Genomic DNA, 18,407 nt, shown 5'->3' with positions numbered 1-18,407 from the left:
CCTGCCTGCCTCCACCCAGGCGGCCCCAGGCAGGCTCCAGCCCGGCCCTTTCTCCTGTTCAAAGATGGAGCTGTCACCACACACCTGCTCGACCTAAAGTATCAGCACTGCCCTCTCCGCCAGATTACTCCCATCAGCATGTAAACACACTATATTATTTTCCTTCTTTAATTTAAAATTATTTAATTATTATTACTTTAAGGTTTTTAAGCTGCGCCCTGTGGCAAGCAGGATCTGAGCTCCTGACCAGGGATTGAACCTGTGTCCCCCACATTAGGAGCATGGCGTCTTAACCACAGGACCAGAGAGCCTCTTATCTTCCTTCTCTAAAAGAAAAACTCTCAGGGCTTCCTTGGTGGTCCAGTGGTTAGGAATCCGCTTTCCATTAAAAACTAAAAAAAGAATCTGCGTTCCAATACAGGGGACATGGCTTCAGTTCCTGGCTGGGGAACTGAGATCCCCACAAGCTGTGGGGCAACTGAGCCCGTGGACACAACTGCACAGCCTAGGGGGTTCTGGGTCCGTCGGGCCTGTGCTCTGCACCTAGACAAAGTCCACGCGCTGCAGCGAAGAGACAAAAACCCAGCGCAGCCGGAAAGAAACAACGCCCGCACTACACAGCCTTTCAGTGCCACCCGGTTCTCCGCCCTGCCTTTCAAGCAGAATGCCTCGAAAGATTGGCTGCGCCTGTCTCTGCAGAACACTTCCCTGACCAGAGACTGAACCCATGTGCCCTGCATCGGAAGCACAGAATCTTAACCACTGGACCACGAGAAAAGTCCCTCCATTTCTGAATGTGGTGGAGACCAGTGGTCTGTCCTCAGATGCCTTCCTGCTCCGTACAGTCTCCTAGATGTTACCCCTGTTTTCCTCACATTTACATCTCCCATCCTGACCTCTCTCTCCTTCCTAACTCCATACATCCTCCCGGTATTTCTTCCTGTTTGCCCAGAACATGACCAAAGCAGAACCTGGGGCTCTTTCTGTCTGTTCCTTCACTAGTGTCACTCGGGCCCCAGACTGAAAGCCTCTTTAAAAAAAAAAAAAATCTCTGGGCTTAGATCGAATCTGGGCTTAGAATCTGCCTGCAATGCAGGAGACCCAGGTCCAATCCCTGGGTCAGGAATATCCCCTGAAGAAGGGAATGGCAACCAACTCCAGGATTCTACCCTGGGGAATTCCATGGACAGAAGAGCCTGGCAGCCTACAGTCCAGGGCGTTGCAAAGAGTCGTACACAACTGACTAACACTTTCACTTTCAAAGTCAATTTACGATATTAGTTTCAAGTGTACAAAACAGTGGTTCAATATTTTTGTAAATTTTATTTCCTAAAAGCTCTTTTGATTCCTCTTTCTCCAACCTGCCTTTCCACCAGGCAGATGATAACTGTTCACAGGTTGCCCAATCAAATCAAAGAACTAGGAAGTGAGAAAGCTGTTGGATGTGGGGATGACTTGGGAGGGGATGGGAGTCTCCCAGGCATTCAGGGAAGCTTTGGGTTGTGTGCTGTGACTGAGCAGCTGGCCGACAGAGATCCGTGCCAATGTGGAAAAAACCACTGTGGCCTGGGGTGAATTTGGGGGCTCCAAAGTTGTAAGAGCAGCCTTGACTCGCAACCAAGATACACACATGTGGGCACACACATGCACATGTGCAAACACACACACATGTGTGTACACCCATGGAAACACGCAGGCGCGGACTCACACCTTCCCCAGTTTGTGAATACTGCCCCATTCTGCCTCTTCCCTCCTTGTCCTGATCTCCCCCCGCCCCGTTCCCTTCCGCACTGTGGTTCTACTTACAGGTGGACGAGCAGGCCCCAGTGTTGGCTGGATCTCCACAGCCTCGTCTCTAAACAAGGGAGAACCCCCAGGTGAGGGGGGGTGCAGCTCACGGCTCACCCTTGCAAGGCCTTCTCTCAGCCCCAGGAAACTCAGATCCACCGCTGCAGTTTCACCCCTGGGCTTCTGCTCTCAGAGGCGCTCCTCATTCTTCCACATCCCTTGTGGGGACTTGGCCGGTGAAGAATGGGCCCATGGGGGCAAAGAATTCTGTACTAGAGCTACTGTACAGATGGGGAAACAGGGGTTCGGGGGGCATGGCTTGACCAAGGTCTTACATCGTTTCAAGAGCTGTCAGGACTAGAAGTCACCTCCTCTAGAACTAGCAGAAGAGCAGTCTTGTTGGGGTCAGGGAGGGGTGGGGTGCCTTACCTTGCTTTGGGTGTGTCAGATCGTGGCCTGGGTGGCGGGGCAGTGTGAACTGTCTTTTCCTCCAGAGTTGCCGTAGGCATTAGGGACACTTCTTCCTGGGAACTGTCCTCACATCCCCCTGGGCCAGGCTCTGGCAGAGCCCTCTGTGGCCCGATGGGTGGGGTGTCCACCTCCTTGGGGGGCTTGTCCTCCAGTTGCTGTTCACAGCTGTCCAAGGTGCAGTAAGGCTCTGTTGGCTGCACTGTGTCTGACTCACTGGCTGCCAGGCGACCTGGGATGGGCTCACCCTCTGGGTCCTGCCAAGAACCAAGACGTCAAGACAGGGAGCCTCATCCTGGCTCTGAGGTGACCCTCAAAACTCACCCAGAGACCAGCTGACAAACAGTTACTCTGGTCCAAGCACTGCAAGCATTACCTTACTGAGCTCTCCTGGCACGCCTAGCAGGTTCCCTAAGCAGGGGTCAATTCCTCCATTTTGAGGACTGAGGAAACTGAGGTCCAGAGGAGGCGTGGCTTACCCAAGCCGTGATCCACGCCTCTCTGTGCAGGCAGAGTGGGAGCCTGGGGAAAGCGAGGCCATCCTCTGTCCGTTTTGTGTATTTATTTGCCACACTGCATGGCATGTGAGATCTTAGTTCCCAGACCAGGAATCTAACCCATACCCCCTGCAGAGAAGCACGGAGTCTTAACCACTGGACCACCAGGGAAGTCTCTGACACAATTCTCTTTAAATGGGATTTCTCAAGGGGTGTTTCAAAGAACAAGAATCCTGCATGGTACTCCCTACAAAAGAGATTTTTACATTAACTGATTTCAAGACTTTAATAAGTTGCTATAGTCAAGACAATGTGTGGGCCTTCCCTGGTGGTCCAAGGGTTAAGACTCCATGCTTCCACTGCAAGGGGCATGGTGGGCTCAATCCCTGGTTGGGGAAAGTCAAAGTGAAAGTTGCTCAGTCATGTCCGACTCTTTGTGTACCCATGGACTATACAATCCATGGAATTCTCCAGGCCAGAATACTGGAGTGGGCAGCCTTTCCCTTCTCCAGGGGATCTTCCCAACCCAGGGATCGAACTCAGGTCTCCTACATTGCAGGCAGATTCTTCACCATCTGAGCCACGAGGCAAGCTCCAGAGAAAGGAGAGTCTCCAACAAATGGTGCTGGGATGACTGGACAGCCATATGCAAGAAATGAGCCTCAATCCAACACTCAGACCACATATAAAAATTAACTCAAGCTGGATCATAAACCTAAGTGTTAAACCTAAAATAACAAAACTTCTTGGAGAAAACATAGGATAAAATCGTATGTGACTTCAGGTTAAGTAAAGATTTCTAAGAAGTAACACCAAAAGCACAGCCATAAAGAAAAAAATGATCAACTAGACTTCATCAAAATTAAGACTTCTGTTCTTTGAAAGTCACCATTGAGAGAATGGAAAAGACAGTTGACTATTCAATTAAAATGATGCGCAAAGTATTTGAATAGACATTTCTCCAAAGATACATAATATGTGCCTATAAACACATGAAAAGATGCTTGACATGTTTAGTCATTTGGAAAAGAAAATAAAGACCACAGTGAGATTCTACTACACGCTTATTAGAATGCTTAGAATTAAAAACAGACCATACCAAGTTTGGGGGAAGATATGGAAGAAGTGGAATTCTCATACATCGCTGATGGGATGTAAAATGGTACAACCACTTTAGAGAAAAGTTTGGCAGTTTATTAATAAATTAAACATACAAATACCATATGATCCATTCTACTCCTAGGCATTTATTTTCCCAAAAGAAATGAAAGTATCTGTACACACAGACATGAATGTTTCTATGTCTTATTTGTAATAGTCAAAAAGTTGAAACAAACCAAGTGTCCATCAATAGGTGAAAGAATGAAGAAATCGAGTTTTGTTTGTTAATTTCCACAGAACAGCAAAGTGATTCAATGATATATATATACACACTCTTTTTCATATTCTTTTCCATTGTGGTTTATCACAAGTTATTGAACATAGTTCCCTGTGTTGTAAAGTAGGACAAGAAATCGTGACCTATCCATACACTGGAATAATACTCAGCAGCAAAAAGAATAAAGTATTGGTCTACACAATAACGTAGCTGAGTCTCAAAATATTCATGCTAAGTGAAAGAAGCAAGACAAAAAGAATGGATACTTATGCTTCCATTTATGGAAAATTCTGGGAAATACAAATTCACAGCTGCAGAACACAGATTAGTTGTTACCTGGGGCTTGGAATGAATGGGAGAACCGATGACAAAGGGGACAGAAAACTTTTTTTGGGGGGAATGACAGATGTGTTCATTTTCTTGATTGCAGTGATGGTTTTGTGGGTGTGCACATGTATCCAAAACAATAAAGTATACACTTGAAGTATGTACAACTGTGTATCAATTGTACCTTATAAAGCTTTTTTTTTAAAAAAAAAAAACCTAAACCTTAAAATAAAAAATAAATTAAAAGATATTTTATAGTCAAATCAGTTTGGAAAAGGTACCATACTCTAACCACCTCTTGAAGGGTCCCACAGAGCTCAGCAGCTAAGAAACAGCTGCTAGAACATTCTAGCATAAGAAAAAAAAAATTGGGCCTTGTTAAACCCAGCGTGTCCTGTTTTCAATTTTACCCAGAAGCCCCACCTGCTCCCTGCCTCTAACAGTTCCCTGCTCCCTCACCTCCCCTGCGAGTCGGGCATTCCAACCCCTCCTGCCTGGGATTCTGTGGACATTACCTGGCGACTCTCAGGGCCCTGACCCTCCACTGGCTCTGGGTTCTGCTGGCTCCCCTGTTGGTCCTCAGTCTCTTTCCCTGAGCCCTGCTGCTGCAGCCCTTTCTGTGTCACAGGGACCCCGTTGGGGGGCACCCCCAGCTCACTTCCTGGTGTGGCCAGATCCTGGTGTGCTTGCAGCTCCCTGCGCCCTTCCTGGGGGACCCAAGATGACAGCTTTGTCCTGGAGAGAACAGACAAAGGGACACTTCAGCTCCCAAACTGGGGGCAGGGTTTTATATTCTTATGCGTCTTCACGGTGCCCACACAGGACTAGAGACACCATAGGTGCATGCTTAATGCCTGGAAGAAAAAATGAAGGACTAACATGAATTCCTCCAACCACAAACACTTTGATGTCAATGTTTAAGAGAGTTAGGATTTAATATTTTCATTATTACTTAGTGCTTTTTAGAAAAAAAGAAAAATCAAGGAGAACTGGAATGCATAGTGGTGGGGAAGACTTGAGCCTTGGATCATTAAGCTAAAGTTGACATGTCTGGATTTGAATCTGCGTCGATCTGATCTCACTTTAATATTATGGAGTATTTCCTCCAGGCTTCTTCCTTAAGGACATACATACATACTTTCAATGGGGATTAGTTTAAAATCATCTTCCAATAATTGTATACTTTCAGTTATATTGTGTATATAATTCTGCAATATTTTTTCAATTAACAGTATAATCTAAATTTTTCCCATGCCCCAAATCTTTCATAAACATGTTTTTTAATGAAAGCATAAAATTCTCTATTTTATAGATAATCATAATTTGCTTAACTATCCCCCTATTGTGGGCATTGAGCACACACTGGGGTGCTTCCCTGGTGGCTCAGCGGTAGAATCCGCCTGCCAGTGCAGGTTCTATCCCTGGGCTGGTAAGATTCCCTGGAGAAGGCAATGGCAAACCACTCCAGTATTCTTGCTGGAGAATCCCATGGACAAGGGAGCCTGGCAAACTACAGTCTATGGGGTGACAAAGGGTCAGACAGGAATGAGTGACTAAACAACAGAACACACGGACATTTTAAAATTTTTTAGCCTTTAAAATAAGGTGCCAGGAGGAATCTTTGCACATAAAACTTTGCCTGAATCTTCATTTCTTTCCTTAGGGTATATTTCTAGAAATACATGAGGTTAAAAGGAAAATAGATGGGTAAACAGTGGAAACAGTGTCAGACTTTATTTTGGGGAGCTCCAAAATCACTGCAGATGGTGGCTGCAGCCATGAAATTAAAAGACACTTACTCCTTGGAAGGAAAGTTATGACCAACCTAGACAGCATATTCAAAAGCAGAGACATTTCTTTGCCAACAAAGGTCCATCTAGTCAAGGCTATGGTTGGATGTGGTCATGTATGGATGTGAAAGTTAGACTGTGAAGAAAGCTGAATGCCAAAGAATTGATGCTTTTGAACTGTGGTGTTAGAGAAGACTCTTGAGAGTCCCTTGGACTGCAACGAGATCCAACCAGTCCATCCTAAAGGAGATCAGTCCTGGGTGTTCTTTGGAAGGACTCATGCTAAAGCTGAAACTCCAATACTTTGGCCACGTGATGCGAAGAGCTGACTCATTGAAAAAGACTCTAATGCTGGAAGGGATTGGGGGCAGGAGGAGAAGGGGACGACAGAGAATGAGATGGTGGATGGCATCACTGACTCAATGGACATAAGTTTGAGCAAACTCTGGGAGTTGGTGATGGATAGGGGGGCCTGCTGCTGCTGCTAAGTCACTTCAGTCGTGTCCGACTCTGTGCAACCCCACAGACGGCAGGCCACCAGGCTCCCCTGTCCCTGGGATTCTCCAGGCAAGAACACTGGAGTGGGTTTCCATTTCCTTCTCCAATGCATGAAAGTGAAAAGTGAAAGTGAAGTTGCTCAGTCCTGTCTGACTCTTAGCAACCCCATGGACTGCAGCCTACCAGGCTCAGCAGTCCATGGGATTTTCCAGGCAAGAGCACTGGAGTGGGAGGCCTGGTGTGCTGCAATTCATGGGGTCACAAAGAGTCAAACACGACTGACCGACTGAACTGAACTGAAAAGCAGTTTTTTAACAGAGTTCGAGGCATGTAGTAGAGGGGCAATACATATTCCCTGAGGGATTTTTAAAGTTAAACAAGACACAAAAATGCCTCTTGAACACCACACGTCACAGAAACTTGTGGCCTAGTGGGGGAGCTCAGACAAAAAACCCGCACACATGATTATTCAGTGTGAGTCGCGCTCCGGAAAAAAGTACAGGAGTGGTGAGTGGGCAGATCCACCTTAGTCCGGGGTTCCCTCCCCTCTCTCTCCCCACCGGTGGGCCACATTGGGCTTCCCTCCTGGACCTGCTCTCTGGGAAGCCCCCAGCTCACCCTGGTCCTGCCGGAGGCTTCTGCTCCTGGGGACTGAGTTGCGGAAAGCCCTCCTCTGACGCGTCTCTGTGTCCGGGCCCGGTCTCCAGGGCTCCCAGGGCTGGTGCGGGCTGCGGGCCACTGTCCATCGCTTCAGCATCTGGAAACACAGCCTAGAACAAAGATGCCCACGGCCCGGGCTCAAGGAATGGGTCATTCTGAGAGGGGAGACGCCCGCGCCTCTCGGGAGGGGGGAGACCCCGCGCCTCATGGGAGAAGGGAGACCCCCGCGCCTCACGGGAGAGGAAACCCTGCGCCTCACGAGAAGGAAGACCCCCGCGCCTCTCGGGAGGGGGGAGACCCCGCGCCTCATGGGAGGGGGGAGACCCCGCGCCTCACGGGAGGGGGGAGACCCCCGCGCCTCACGGGAGGGGGGAGACCCGGCGCCTCACGGGAGGGGGGAGACCCTGAGCCTCACGGGAGAGGAAACCCTGCGCCTCACGAGAGGGGAGACCCGGCGCCTCACGGGAGAGGAAACCCTGCACCTCACGGGAGGCGAGACCCCGCGCCTCAAGGGAGAGGAGACCTGGTGCCTCACGGGAGAGGCGCTGAAAAGACGCGGGGAAGAGACATGAGGCGGGGAGGGGCCCAGTCAGCACCAAGGGCGCCACAGGAACCTGGAGCCCAAGCGGCACCTTGGCCACGGCGATCCTGACAAGGAGAGCTCGACGGAGCGCATGTGGGGGCCTTCCCCGGCGGTCCAGTGGTTAAGACTCTGAGCTTCCACGTCAAGGGCACGGGTTCAGTCCCTGCTTAGGGAACTAAGATCCCGAAAGCCACAAGGGGCAGCCAAGAAAAAAAAGAGAGAGAGAAGGGGCAGCCTAGATAAAAAAAAGAAAGAGAGAGACCCTGGCAAAGTCCCAGGGAGGCTTCCTCAGTTTCCGCTGGGTTTTGATGTCTATCACTCCCTAGTTGGGTGGCCTGGAGCCAGCGAGTCCGAGGGAGCTCCAAGCCTTACCTGAGTCAGCAAACTCCAGGCAACTTGGCTCAGTCAACTGATAGTAGTTGTTATAATACAAGATTCCTCCAGGAGTCAACACTAAGGGCATCTACCAAGGGGCAGGGCCAGGGCCAGGTGCCCCCAGGGATTTAACCCATTTAATCCTCAGCATGACACACATGAGTCCAGGAAGCTCAAGGGCTGCAGTGCCAAGCCCAAGATCATACAGCTGGTTAAGTGGCGGCACTGAGACCTCGTGACTATGCTTGTTGGAAAAACAAATGGGCAGGTATCAGAAGCCCTGAATGTTTCCTCCAGGCTCCTTCCAAGACCCCTCATTTTAGGCCCTCTTCCTGGGCCCACAAGAAGCTGTAATTTATAACAGAGGCTACAGTTAGAGGGGTATACTTAATCCAAAGAAATGTTGCCTTTTTTATGGTGACATTTTTAGCTCGGGACACAGTAAAGAAGGCACAGAGATCACGGATGGAAACTCTGAGTAGCTGTCAGGGGAATAAAGGTTATGGGGGAGGGGGAGGGTAAGGGCCATGGAAGGCTTTCTACTTAGTAGAGCAAGTAAACAATTCTTGTTTTCCTCATCCAGCCAAAATCTCTTTTGGAAACAGAAGCCAACATTCTTTTATGGGAACCTTCCTGCCTCCTTTCAAGAGTACCCCTGCTGACTTCATTATGCAAAGAGATCCAGGCCACTCTGCCCTGCCATGGTGACTAATTCGGGGACAAATATGTGACTACAACCCGGGCCAATGACACTGATACCGGAGACTTTCTTCGGCTATTGCAAAGGGGCTCTCCTCTTGTTTGGGATGTTAAACCAGAGGAAGTACGATGGGAAGATGTAAGCCTGGAGCTGCCAGGGCAATTTTTGCCGTTTTGCAGGGAGAGCGTGCCTGGGAATGCCACAGAGGCAGGCAGAGCCGAGAGACTCATTTAGCACCTTTATCCAGCCATACCTGAAGTCTACAGGCAGGTCTGTCAGTTACACAGCTGATGTGATCTTGTTCCTGCCTAGTCCAATCTGAACTGGGTTTTGTGCCAGTTGTTGTAGAGGCTTGATTAAAGAAGTCAGAGAGAAAGCCTGGGCATGGGAAGGGAAAGGCGCCTGCTGCGGGTGGAGAGGCAGGCCCTACCTGGCAGACTTCTGATGTGGTGGGCTCATCGCCAGCCCTGTCGCTGGCAGTCCTCAGGCCAGGGCTTGGCCGGGCCCCTGGCGCCTCGATCCTATCCTCCACGTACATCTGGGTGTTCCCGCTGTCCATCGTGCCAGGGCCGATGAGGGTACCAAGTGAGGAGCATCAAACCCTGTGTTCCCAGAAAAGAAATCCAGTCAAAGTTCCACCAAGCCCAGTACCTAACTGCCTCTTCAGCAGAGGCAGAGTCTATAGTGGAGAGAGCCTGGCTTAGGGGAAGAAGTAGGGCCAGGGCTGGCACAGGACGGGCACATGGCCCGACCAGGGACCTCCCCGCATATTTTACCCACATAGTTTCCCCAGTTCTCACAATGACTCTAGGAGAAAAGGAGGCTCTGGGAAACAAAGTGACTTGCCTGAAGTCTAACACCAGATGGGTCACAGAGCAGGAATCAAACCGTGGCCTGCTGGGTCCCCAAACCCACACGCTTTTCTCTAGAGCAGAATTTCTTTTTTTTTTTTTAATTTTTAAACTTTACAATATTGTATTGGTTCTGCCATATATCGAAATGAATCCGCCACAGGCATACACGTGTTCCCCATCCTGAACCCTCCTCCCTCCTCCCTCCCCATACCATCCCTCTGGGTCGTCCCAGTGCACCAGCCCCAAGCATCCAGTATCGTAGAGCAGCATTTCTTAACAGGTGTTCTCCAGAATACTGGCTCCATGAGGGGCACCACAAAAAGGTTCTGAGGCCAAACGTGTCTGGAAGTTCTGAGTTAAAATGAAAGAGACTGGGACTTCCCTGCTGGTCCAGTGGTTAAGAATCCACCTTGCAGTGCAGGGGACGCAGGTTCAACCCCTGACTGGTGAACTAAGATCCCACGTGCCGCAGAGCAGCTAAGTCTGCGAACCACGACTACTGATCCTGCTTTTGCCGCTCAGAGTCCACGGGCCACAGTGAGGATCCCACTAAGACCCCAGGCAGCCAAATAAGTAAATATATTTTTTAATGAAATAGGCTCTTTTTGAAGGATTTCTCACAGTCTTTAATGTACTAAATATGCACTTTAAAGAGAGCCCGAGAGTGTCACAGTTGCTGCTGCTACTGCTGTAGAGGAAAGATCTGTTCCTCCCGGGGCTAAGGAACAAGAAGTGGGGAACATCTGTGTGGGGCCCTGAACTCTCCAGTGGCACTAGAGGGTATGCCGAATCTCCCCTTCCTTGCCCTGGGTATATCCTTTTCTACAGCTTTCCTTAGTCTCTCCCCTTCTGCCTTTCCCATCCAACCTGAGGTTCAAACTGAGGTTCAGGGTGAATCCCAACTGAGGCTCAGGGTGGCCCAGCGCTTTGTCCAGCACTACACAGCAAATCTGCAGAGGAGCTGGTTTCAAACCCAGGCCTGTGCGACTCCTAAGACTGCTTCTCTACTGTATCATCTTGCCTCCAAAGAAGCTCAATTCATTCCCTCACTCACCCGCACTGCCATCAATTGTGTGCCAGACGTACCCATGCCTGGCACAACATCAGGCCTTGGGAGCACACTGGGGGTCCCGGTGGCTCTCACCAGGGGCTCTGGGGACGTGCCCCTCACAGCAGTTGACCAGAATGCCCCTCTCTTCTCCTTCCCTCCCCACCGTCCCTCCAGTCTCACCAATCCCACAATGCAAACAGGACCCCTGCACAAGGGGACCCCACCGCGGGAGCAGCTCCAGTCTCCCCGAGGACCGAGACTCTCACTGGGCACAGAGGAGTCAGCACTGTGGCAAGCCCCTCTCTCTTCCCCTGGGGTCCCTCCCTTCTCTTCCCTTAGGCTTCCTAGGCTGTCCCCTTTCCTCTGAGCCCTCCTGCCCCAGACGTAGATGACCCATCTGGGAGAAACCTGGCCCCCTCCACACTCCTCACACACACCCCACATTGTCCACTGTCTCCACTCAGAAAGCACAGGCTCAGCCTCAGAATCCTCAGGCCCCAGTATTCCACAGGCTGGGTTTCGAGGGGGCAGCAGCTCCAGAGGGAATCCAGCCCCCTCTCTGTCCCCGTCTGGGGCTTACAACTTCCCTGAGAATCTGGATGAGAAGGGGAAGCCCCCGCCCCCAGCAGGAGAGCATGGATCTGAGGATAGAATCAGGGGGTGCCCAGTACACCCAGGCACTTTCTTGCTCGTTTTTATTGAGATTTAATTCACACATCACACCACTCAGCCACTTAAAGTGTACAGTTCAATGGCTTTTAGTGTATTCACAGAATTGGACAATCCTCACTCCAATTTTAGAACATTGTTCATCACCCCCAAAAGAAAGCCCACAGCCCTTAGTCATCACCTCCATCCCCCCAACCCACCCCCAGCCCTAGACAATCACCAATCTGCTTTCTGTCTCTATAGTCTTGGCTATTCTGGACATTTCATTTAAACAGAATCATACTTCCATGGTGGCTCAGAAGGTAAAGAATCTGCCTGCAACGCAGGAGATCTGGGTTCGATCCCTGGGTGAGGATCCCATGGAGAAGGGAATGGCAACCCACTCCAGTATTCTTACCTGGAGACTTCCATTTGCAAGGAGTTGGACATAACTGAGCGACTAACATATATATAATATGTGGTCCTGAGTGACTGGCTTCTTTGGCTTAGCAGATGTTTCCAGGGTTCATCTGATTTATGGGTTGTATCAGCCCTTCGTTCCTTTTTTTGGCCAATATACTACATTTTTTTTGGCCATGTCATGCAGCTTGCAGGGTCTTAGTTCCCCAACCAGGGATTGGACCTGGGCCACAGCAGTGAAAGCTGGTAATCCTAACCACTAGGCCACCAAGGAATTTCCCCTTTTATGTCTCCATTTATCAGTTGACAGACATTTGAGTTCGTTCCCCTTTTTAGCTATTATGAATAATGCTGCCATGAACATTTATGTACAAATTTTTTTGTGTGAAAATATTTTTTCATTTCTCTTGGGTGTGTACCTAGGAAAGGAATTGCTGGGTCATGTGGTAACTCTATGTTTAGCCCCTGGAGTAACCACCATGCTGTTTTCCAAAGTGGTCGCATCAGCCTACATTCCCCAAAGTGTAAGATGTCTGAGGGCTCCAGTCTCCCACACCCTCAGCAACACTTGCTGTGTGTGTGCTTTATTCTGGCCACTCTAGTGGGTGCGGGTAAAAAGCAATATCTTATTGTGGGTTTGATTTGCATTCCCCTGATGGCTAATGATGTTGGTCACCTTTTCATGTGCTTATGGTTATTTGTGTATATTCTTTGGGAAAATGTCTATTCAGGTTCATTGTCCATTTATAAATTGGGTTATTTGTCTTTTTGTTATTGAATGGTAAGAACTCTATATAATCTAGGTGCAAGTCCTTTGTCAGATACAAAATTTGCAAAATCTTCCTCGAATTATGTGAATTGAGCTTTCACTTTTGCTGTCCTTTGAAGAACAAGCATTCTTAATTTTAAGTTTCATTTACCTACTGCTCTCTTTTGTTGCCTGTGCTCTTAGTGTCATATCTAAGAATCTGTTAGATTTTTTGTATTATAACGTAAATCCAAGACCATAAAGATTTGTCTATGTTTTCCTCTAAGAGGCATATGGTTTAGCTCACACATTTAGGTCTGTGAGCCATTTTGAATTAATTTTTGAATATGGTGTGAGATATGGGTCCAACTTCATTCTTTTGCGTGTGCAATGTAGGTAACTCATTCCCGCACCGTTTGTTGAAAAGATTATTCTTTATCAAATTGTCTTGGCACCCTTTGGGAAAAATCAAGTGGTTATAAATGTGAGGGTTTATTTCTGAATTTTCCATTCTATTTCATTGTTCCGTGGTCTATCCTTATACCAGTACTATACTGTCTTGATTACTGTCCCGTCATATTAAGTATAGAAACTGGGAAGTCTGAGGTCACCAACTTTATTCTTTTATAAGATTGTTTTGTTACCAAGTGCCTTTTTAAAGTAGTTTCCCCATGGCTCAGATGGTAAACTATCTGCCTGCAATGCGGGAGACCCGGCTTTGATCTCTGGGTCAGGAAGATCCCCTTGAGAAAGGAATGGCAACCCACTCTAGTATTCTTGCCTGGAGAATCCCACGGACAGAGGAGTTTGGTGTCCATGGGGTCACAAAGAGTCGGACACGACTGAGCGACTAACACTCTCCATCTGAGAAACAGGGAAATTTCTCTTGGAAATGTTTATGATGGCAGAAAAACACAGCAGGTAAAGATAAACAACCTATCATAGTTCTAGAAGCCACACAGGAACACTGCTCCCCTCAAGCCCCCACCTTGGCCTTGGACTTACCAGAAAGCCGCTGGATGAATCACAGCAAGGTTGCGCACCGCTGTCACCTCCTCCCATATGAGATGGGCTCTGTGTGAGCCTGCACTCTGCCTGTTGGGTTGAATTGAATTTGTTAAATAGCGGCGTTAACCTGGGAGTAGCCAGTAGGCCCTCTTATTCTTGGCAATAGACGTTTAGAAATGCCTTTCAGGCGTGTCTGGCCATGTGACTGGGGTTTGAGAATAAGGCAAAGGACAGTCTGACCTCCCACAGCCAGAGGACAGTGTAGCTTCCCTGGGCTGGTCACTGCTTCAGTGGCTCCACTACACAATGAGGATAACAATCCTCGCCCCGCCTACCTCACAAGGATTATTGTGTCAAGGTAACCTCTTCCAGGGAGCCTTCCCTGACTGCCCCCAGGCTGAGTGAGGTCTCTCTTCTTAGCTCCCACACTCCTCTGTGAGTTTCTTCCATCATAACACTTCACTCCGCAATGCAAATGATTTATTTTTTCTCTGTCTCCTCCTCTCTGTAAGCTCCATGAAGGTAGGAGCTGGCTGGGCCTCATCTCTGTGGCCCCAGCACCCAGCACCTGGCCTATAGTAGCTCAGTGCCCATCTCTGTTAGGCTGAACTGAAGGGCAAGTGCTCTGAACACGTTGTAAGACCTAGCTACACGGAGCGAGCATTCCCTGTGAGATTGAGAGGAAGGTGTCCTACTTGGGGCAGCCACATGGGGCCACTGTGGGCCGCCTTCACACTTGGCTTCCAGAGATGAAGTGATGGAACTTGGTGCTGATGGTGGACGCTATCCCAAAGTTTAGCTCTTAAGAGCTAGTCCCAGATGCTCTCCCAGGTGGAAGATTCTTCAGGTACCTTATTCCTGGGACACCCTATTTTCCCCAGGTGTTGTTCAGCACATACTGATGCAAAGAGTCAGAGTGTGAAAAAGGAAACACAGTGGCTCATCCCCAAATCACTCCTTGGCTTTGGGATGTAGCCAACTGAATACCCATACACACACACACAGAGTCATGTACTTTCATTCACTGAGCACTTAGTCTGTAGCAGGCCCTGTGCTGCTGAATACGGGAGTCCAGAAAGGCAGGGACAGGGTCCTGCATTCAAGAAGCTTGTAGTCTAGTGGGAGAGTGGACATGGAAACAGAACAACAAGGATGTGAGGGGTAAGACTGTCAGCGTGAGAGGTGCCCTCCCTCACCTCTCAGCATCTCTCCCCTCTAGCTTCTAAGGGAACTTCTGTCTTTGTCACTCCAGGATTTTAGGGAAATGAAACAGAACTGGGAGAAAGAAATCTCATTTCTCAATCTCTTCTTTGTTGTGCAGAAACAGGGTAAAGTTGAAATTAAATGTTAAATCAATTCACATAAAGAGAGGTTAACTTCATACCCGCCAGGATGGCAAATATCAAAGGAAATGGAAAATAAGTATTGGCAAGGATGTGGAAATTTGGAACTTCGCTGGCAGAAATGTAAAATGCAGCTTCTGTGGAAAAGTTTAGAGCTCAAAAAGCTACACGTAGAATTACTGTATGGGCTAGCAAGTCCCGCTTCTAGATATATGCCCAAAATAACTGAAAACAAGGAATTGAACAGATATCATTCACCACTAATTCAGGTGGCATTATTCACAATAACCAAAAAGTGGAAACAACCCAAATGTCCATCAATAGACGAATGGATAAACAAAATGTGTTCTATCCAATGTTCACCTGAAGTAATGAAGTTACCAGAACTGCTCCAGCAAAAATGGGTTTGCATGAGATCAGCAGAGAATTGCAACTCGGGGTCTGCAACCAAGGCCAACCATGTTGTGCAAGTCTCCTCAGGGCAGTTCAGTTCAGTTCAGTCGCTCAGTCGTGTCTGACTCTTTTTGACCCCATGAATCACAGCATGCCAGGCCTCCCTGTCCATCACCAATTCCCAGAGTTCACTCAAGACTCACGTCCATCAAGTCAGTGATGCCATCCAGCCATCTCATCCTCTGTCGTCCCCTTCTCCTCCTGCCCCCAATCCCTCCCAGCATCAGGGTCTTTTCCAATTAGTCAATTCTCGGCATGAGGTGGCCAAAGTACTGGAGTTTCAGCTTTAGCATCATTCCCTCCAAAGAAATCCCAGGGCTGATCTCCTTCAGAATGGACTGGTTGGATCTCCTTGCAGTCCAAGGGACTCTCAAGAGTCTTCTCCAACACCACACTTCAAAAGCATCAATTCTTCGGCGCTCAGCCTTCTTCCCAGTCCAACTCTCACATCCATACATGACCACAGGAAAAACCATAGCCTTGACTAGACTGACCTTTGTTGGCAAAGTAATGTCTCTGCTTTTGAATATGCTATCTAGGTTGGTCGTAACTTTCCTTCCAAGGAGTAAGCATCTTTTAATTTCATGGCTGCAGTCACCATCTGCAGTGATTTTGGAGCCCAAAATGAATGCAGAGCTCCTCAGGGCAAGGGGAGCAGAACTCTTTTATTGAGGGGAAAAGGAAGCTGGGGAAAGGAGGGATACAGTACACAGAGTCTGTGACTTTTCATTGGCTGAGTCCTTGCCAGGAAAGAAGAGTCTTGCTTCCTCCTTTTGGGCTAGCATTGCAGGGCCTGGGAGCTCCCCATCCTGGGCTCCTGACTCTTATTTAACCGAACTTTCTGTTTATTAATTTTTTATACCATACAGTGAAATATCATTCAATCATTAAAATAAGTGAAATTCTGATATAGGCTATGACATGAATGAACCTTGAAAATACGAAATAAGTAAAATAAACAAAAACAAATACTGTATGATTCCATTTATATGACATACCTGGGAGAGACAAATTCATATACAGACAGTAGAACAAAGGTTACCAGGGGCTGGGGGTAGCAGGGAATGGGGTGTTATTGCTTAATGAGTATAGGATTTTGGATGATGAAAAAGTCTGGAAATAGACAGTGGTGAATGTACTTAATTTCACTGAACTGTACACTTAAAATGGTTAGAATGGTAAAGTTTATGTTATGTATATTTTACCACCTTGTTTGTATTTTAAGAGGGCAGATCAATCCTGTAATAAGGAGTTTATACAGAGTGAGTAAAAGGAAAGAGAGACAAGAGGGAAGAAGGAGGGGGAGAAAGTTTAGGAGCGTTCAGCGAATCGGAGGTTTGGAATCAGCTGCGGCACACAGAGGACCTAACTCATCATAAGCACTGAAATGTTTCTGTAATGAATAAGAGAATGGTAGGGCTTCCCTGGAGGCTCATTGGTAAAGAATTCACCTGCCAATGCAGGAGACGTGGGTTCCGGGAAGATCCCTCATGCCTCGGGGCTTCTAAGCCCCGGGCCACCACTGTTGAGCCTGAGATGTAGAGCCCGAGTTCTGGAACCTGCTCTTTGTGCTCCGTAACGAGAGAAGCCACCCACCGCAATGAGGAGGCACACGTCGGAACTAGAGAGTAGCCCCTGCTCACTGTGACGAGGTAAAAGCCCATGCAGCGACGGAGACTCAGAACAGTCAAAAACAAATTAATATTTTTTAAAAAGAAATAGAATGGTAGAGAAGGGGAAGGGATTTTGATAATTTGACTCAGGGTGACACAGTGGTAAAGAATCTGCCTGCAGTGCAGGAGATCTGGGAGACTCGGTTTGATCCCTAGGTCAGGAAGATCCCCTGGAGGAGGAAATGGCAACCCACTCCATTATTCTTGCCTGGAAAATCCCATGGACAGCGGAACCTGGCTACAGTCCACGGGGTCACAAAGAGTCGGACACAACTGAGCATGCACCCAAACATTGTAACTCCCATAACATTCTGAGAAATCCAAGTTAAGACTGGGATACTTTAAAAAGTACTTATATTAGTAAACTTGGTTCCTTTTAATACATCCTTTTGTTGAATCTAGACTACAGGGGCCCAGGGCACACAGTGGGTTAGGATAAGGGTGGCACAGTAGGGAAATCACATTTAGCTGGTGGGAAAGGTAAAGCTTTCTCTAGAAGGAAAAGGCTCGGTTGCATCTTAGAGTCGGCTGATGGCAGGACCTTCAGGAAGAGCAGAAGGAAGCAAAGGCTGGAAGAGAGAGAGGAATCAGACAGAACTGTCTAGGTAGCTACAGCTTTGAATCTCAGCCAACTGGACATCAGGTGTAAGTGTCGAGGCAACAGAGATGACCCACAACCAGAAAATGGATTGCAGTGTGATGCGTATTAAAGTTTTCTCTGCGGCTCCTGAGATGTTGTGGAAGGGGAAGTGCTCAGACAACCCTTGTTGTTGTTGTCGCTAAGTCATGTCTGACTCTTTGTGACCCCATGGATTGCAGCACGCCAGTCTTCCCTGTCCTCCACTATCTCCTGAAGTTTGCTCAGATTCAGGTCCATTGAATCAATGATGCTAACTAACCATCTCATCCTCTGCCACCCTCTTCTCCCTTCGTCTTCAATCTTTCCCAGCATCAGTGTTTCCCAGAATCAGGGTCTTTTTCCAATGAGTGGGCTCTTTACATCAGGTGGCCAAAGTACTGGAGCTTCAGACATCAAGTAACCTAAGTGTATGCTAAGCCACTCCAGTCATGTCCAACTCTTTCCGACGCAATGAACTGTACTCCGCCAGGCTCCTCTATCCACGGGATTCTCCTGACAAGAATGG

At 48.2% G+C, this 18,407-nt stretch overlaps 1 protein-coding gene across 4 annotated transcripts in view; it reads right to left on the bottom strand.

Annotated features, from left to right (window-relative positions):
- SPATA21 (spermatogenesis associated 21) overlaps window positions 1–14,077 on the bottom strand; it is a 43,106-nt gene extending 29,029 nt beyond the window's left edge. For 3 of the 4 annotated variants that reach the window (XM_070778182.1, XM_070778190.1, XM_070778192.1), the window contains exons 1-6: window positions 13,791–14,073; window positions 9,495–9,666; window positions 7,365–7,516; window positions 4,974–5,193; window positions 2,218–2,513; window positions 1,807–1,855 (exon numbers count right to left, since the gene is read on the bottom strand). In XM_070778182.1, the coding sequence (XP_070634283.1) occupies window positions 1,807–1,855; window positions 2,218–2,513; window positions 4,974–5,193; window positions 7,365–7,516; window positions 9,495–9,623 (846 nt within the window). In that variant the 5' untranslated portion in view covers window positions 9,624–9,666; window positions 13,791–14,073. Of the gene's footprint in view, window positions 1–1,806; window positions 1,856–2,217; window positions 2,514–4,973; window positions 5,194–7,364; window positions 7,517–9,494; window positions 9,667–13,790 lie in introns of all 4 variants that reach the window. The other variant, XM_070778185.1, reaches the window with a different exon arrangement.
- Between the last annotated feature and the right edge of the window lie 4,330 nt (window positions 14,078–18,407).

Source organism: Bos indicus, chromosome 2 (assembly GCF_029378745.1).
Source record: "Bos indicus isolate NIAB-ARS_2022 breed Sahiwal x Tharparkar chromosome 2, NIAB-ARS_B.indTharparkar_mat_pri_1.0, whole genome shotgun sequence".
NCBI classification, from domain to species: domain Eukaryota; kingdom Metazoa; phylum Chordata; class Mammalia; order Artiodactyla; family Bovidae; genus Bos; species Bos indicus.
The sequence above is the reverse complement of the archived record's forward strand: the minus strand, read 5'-3'. Positions and strand labels throughout refer to the sequence as shown.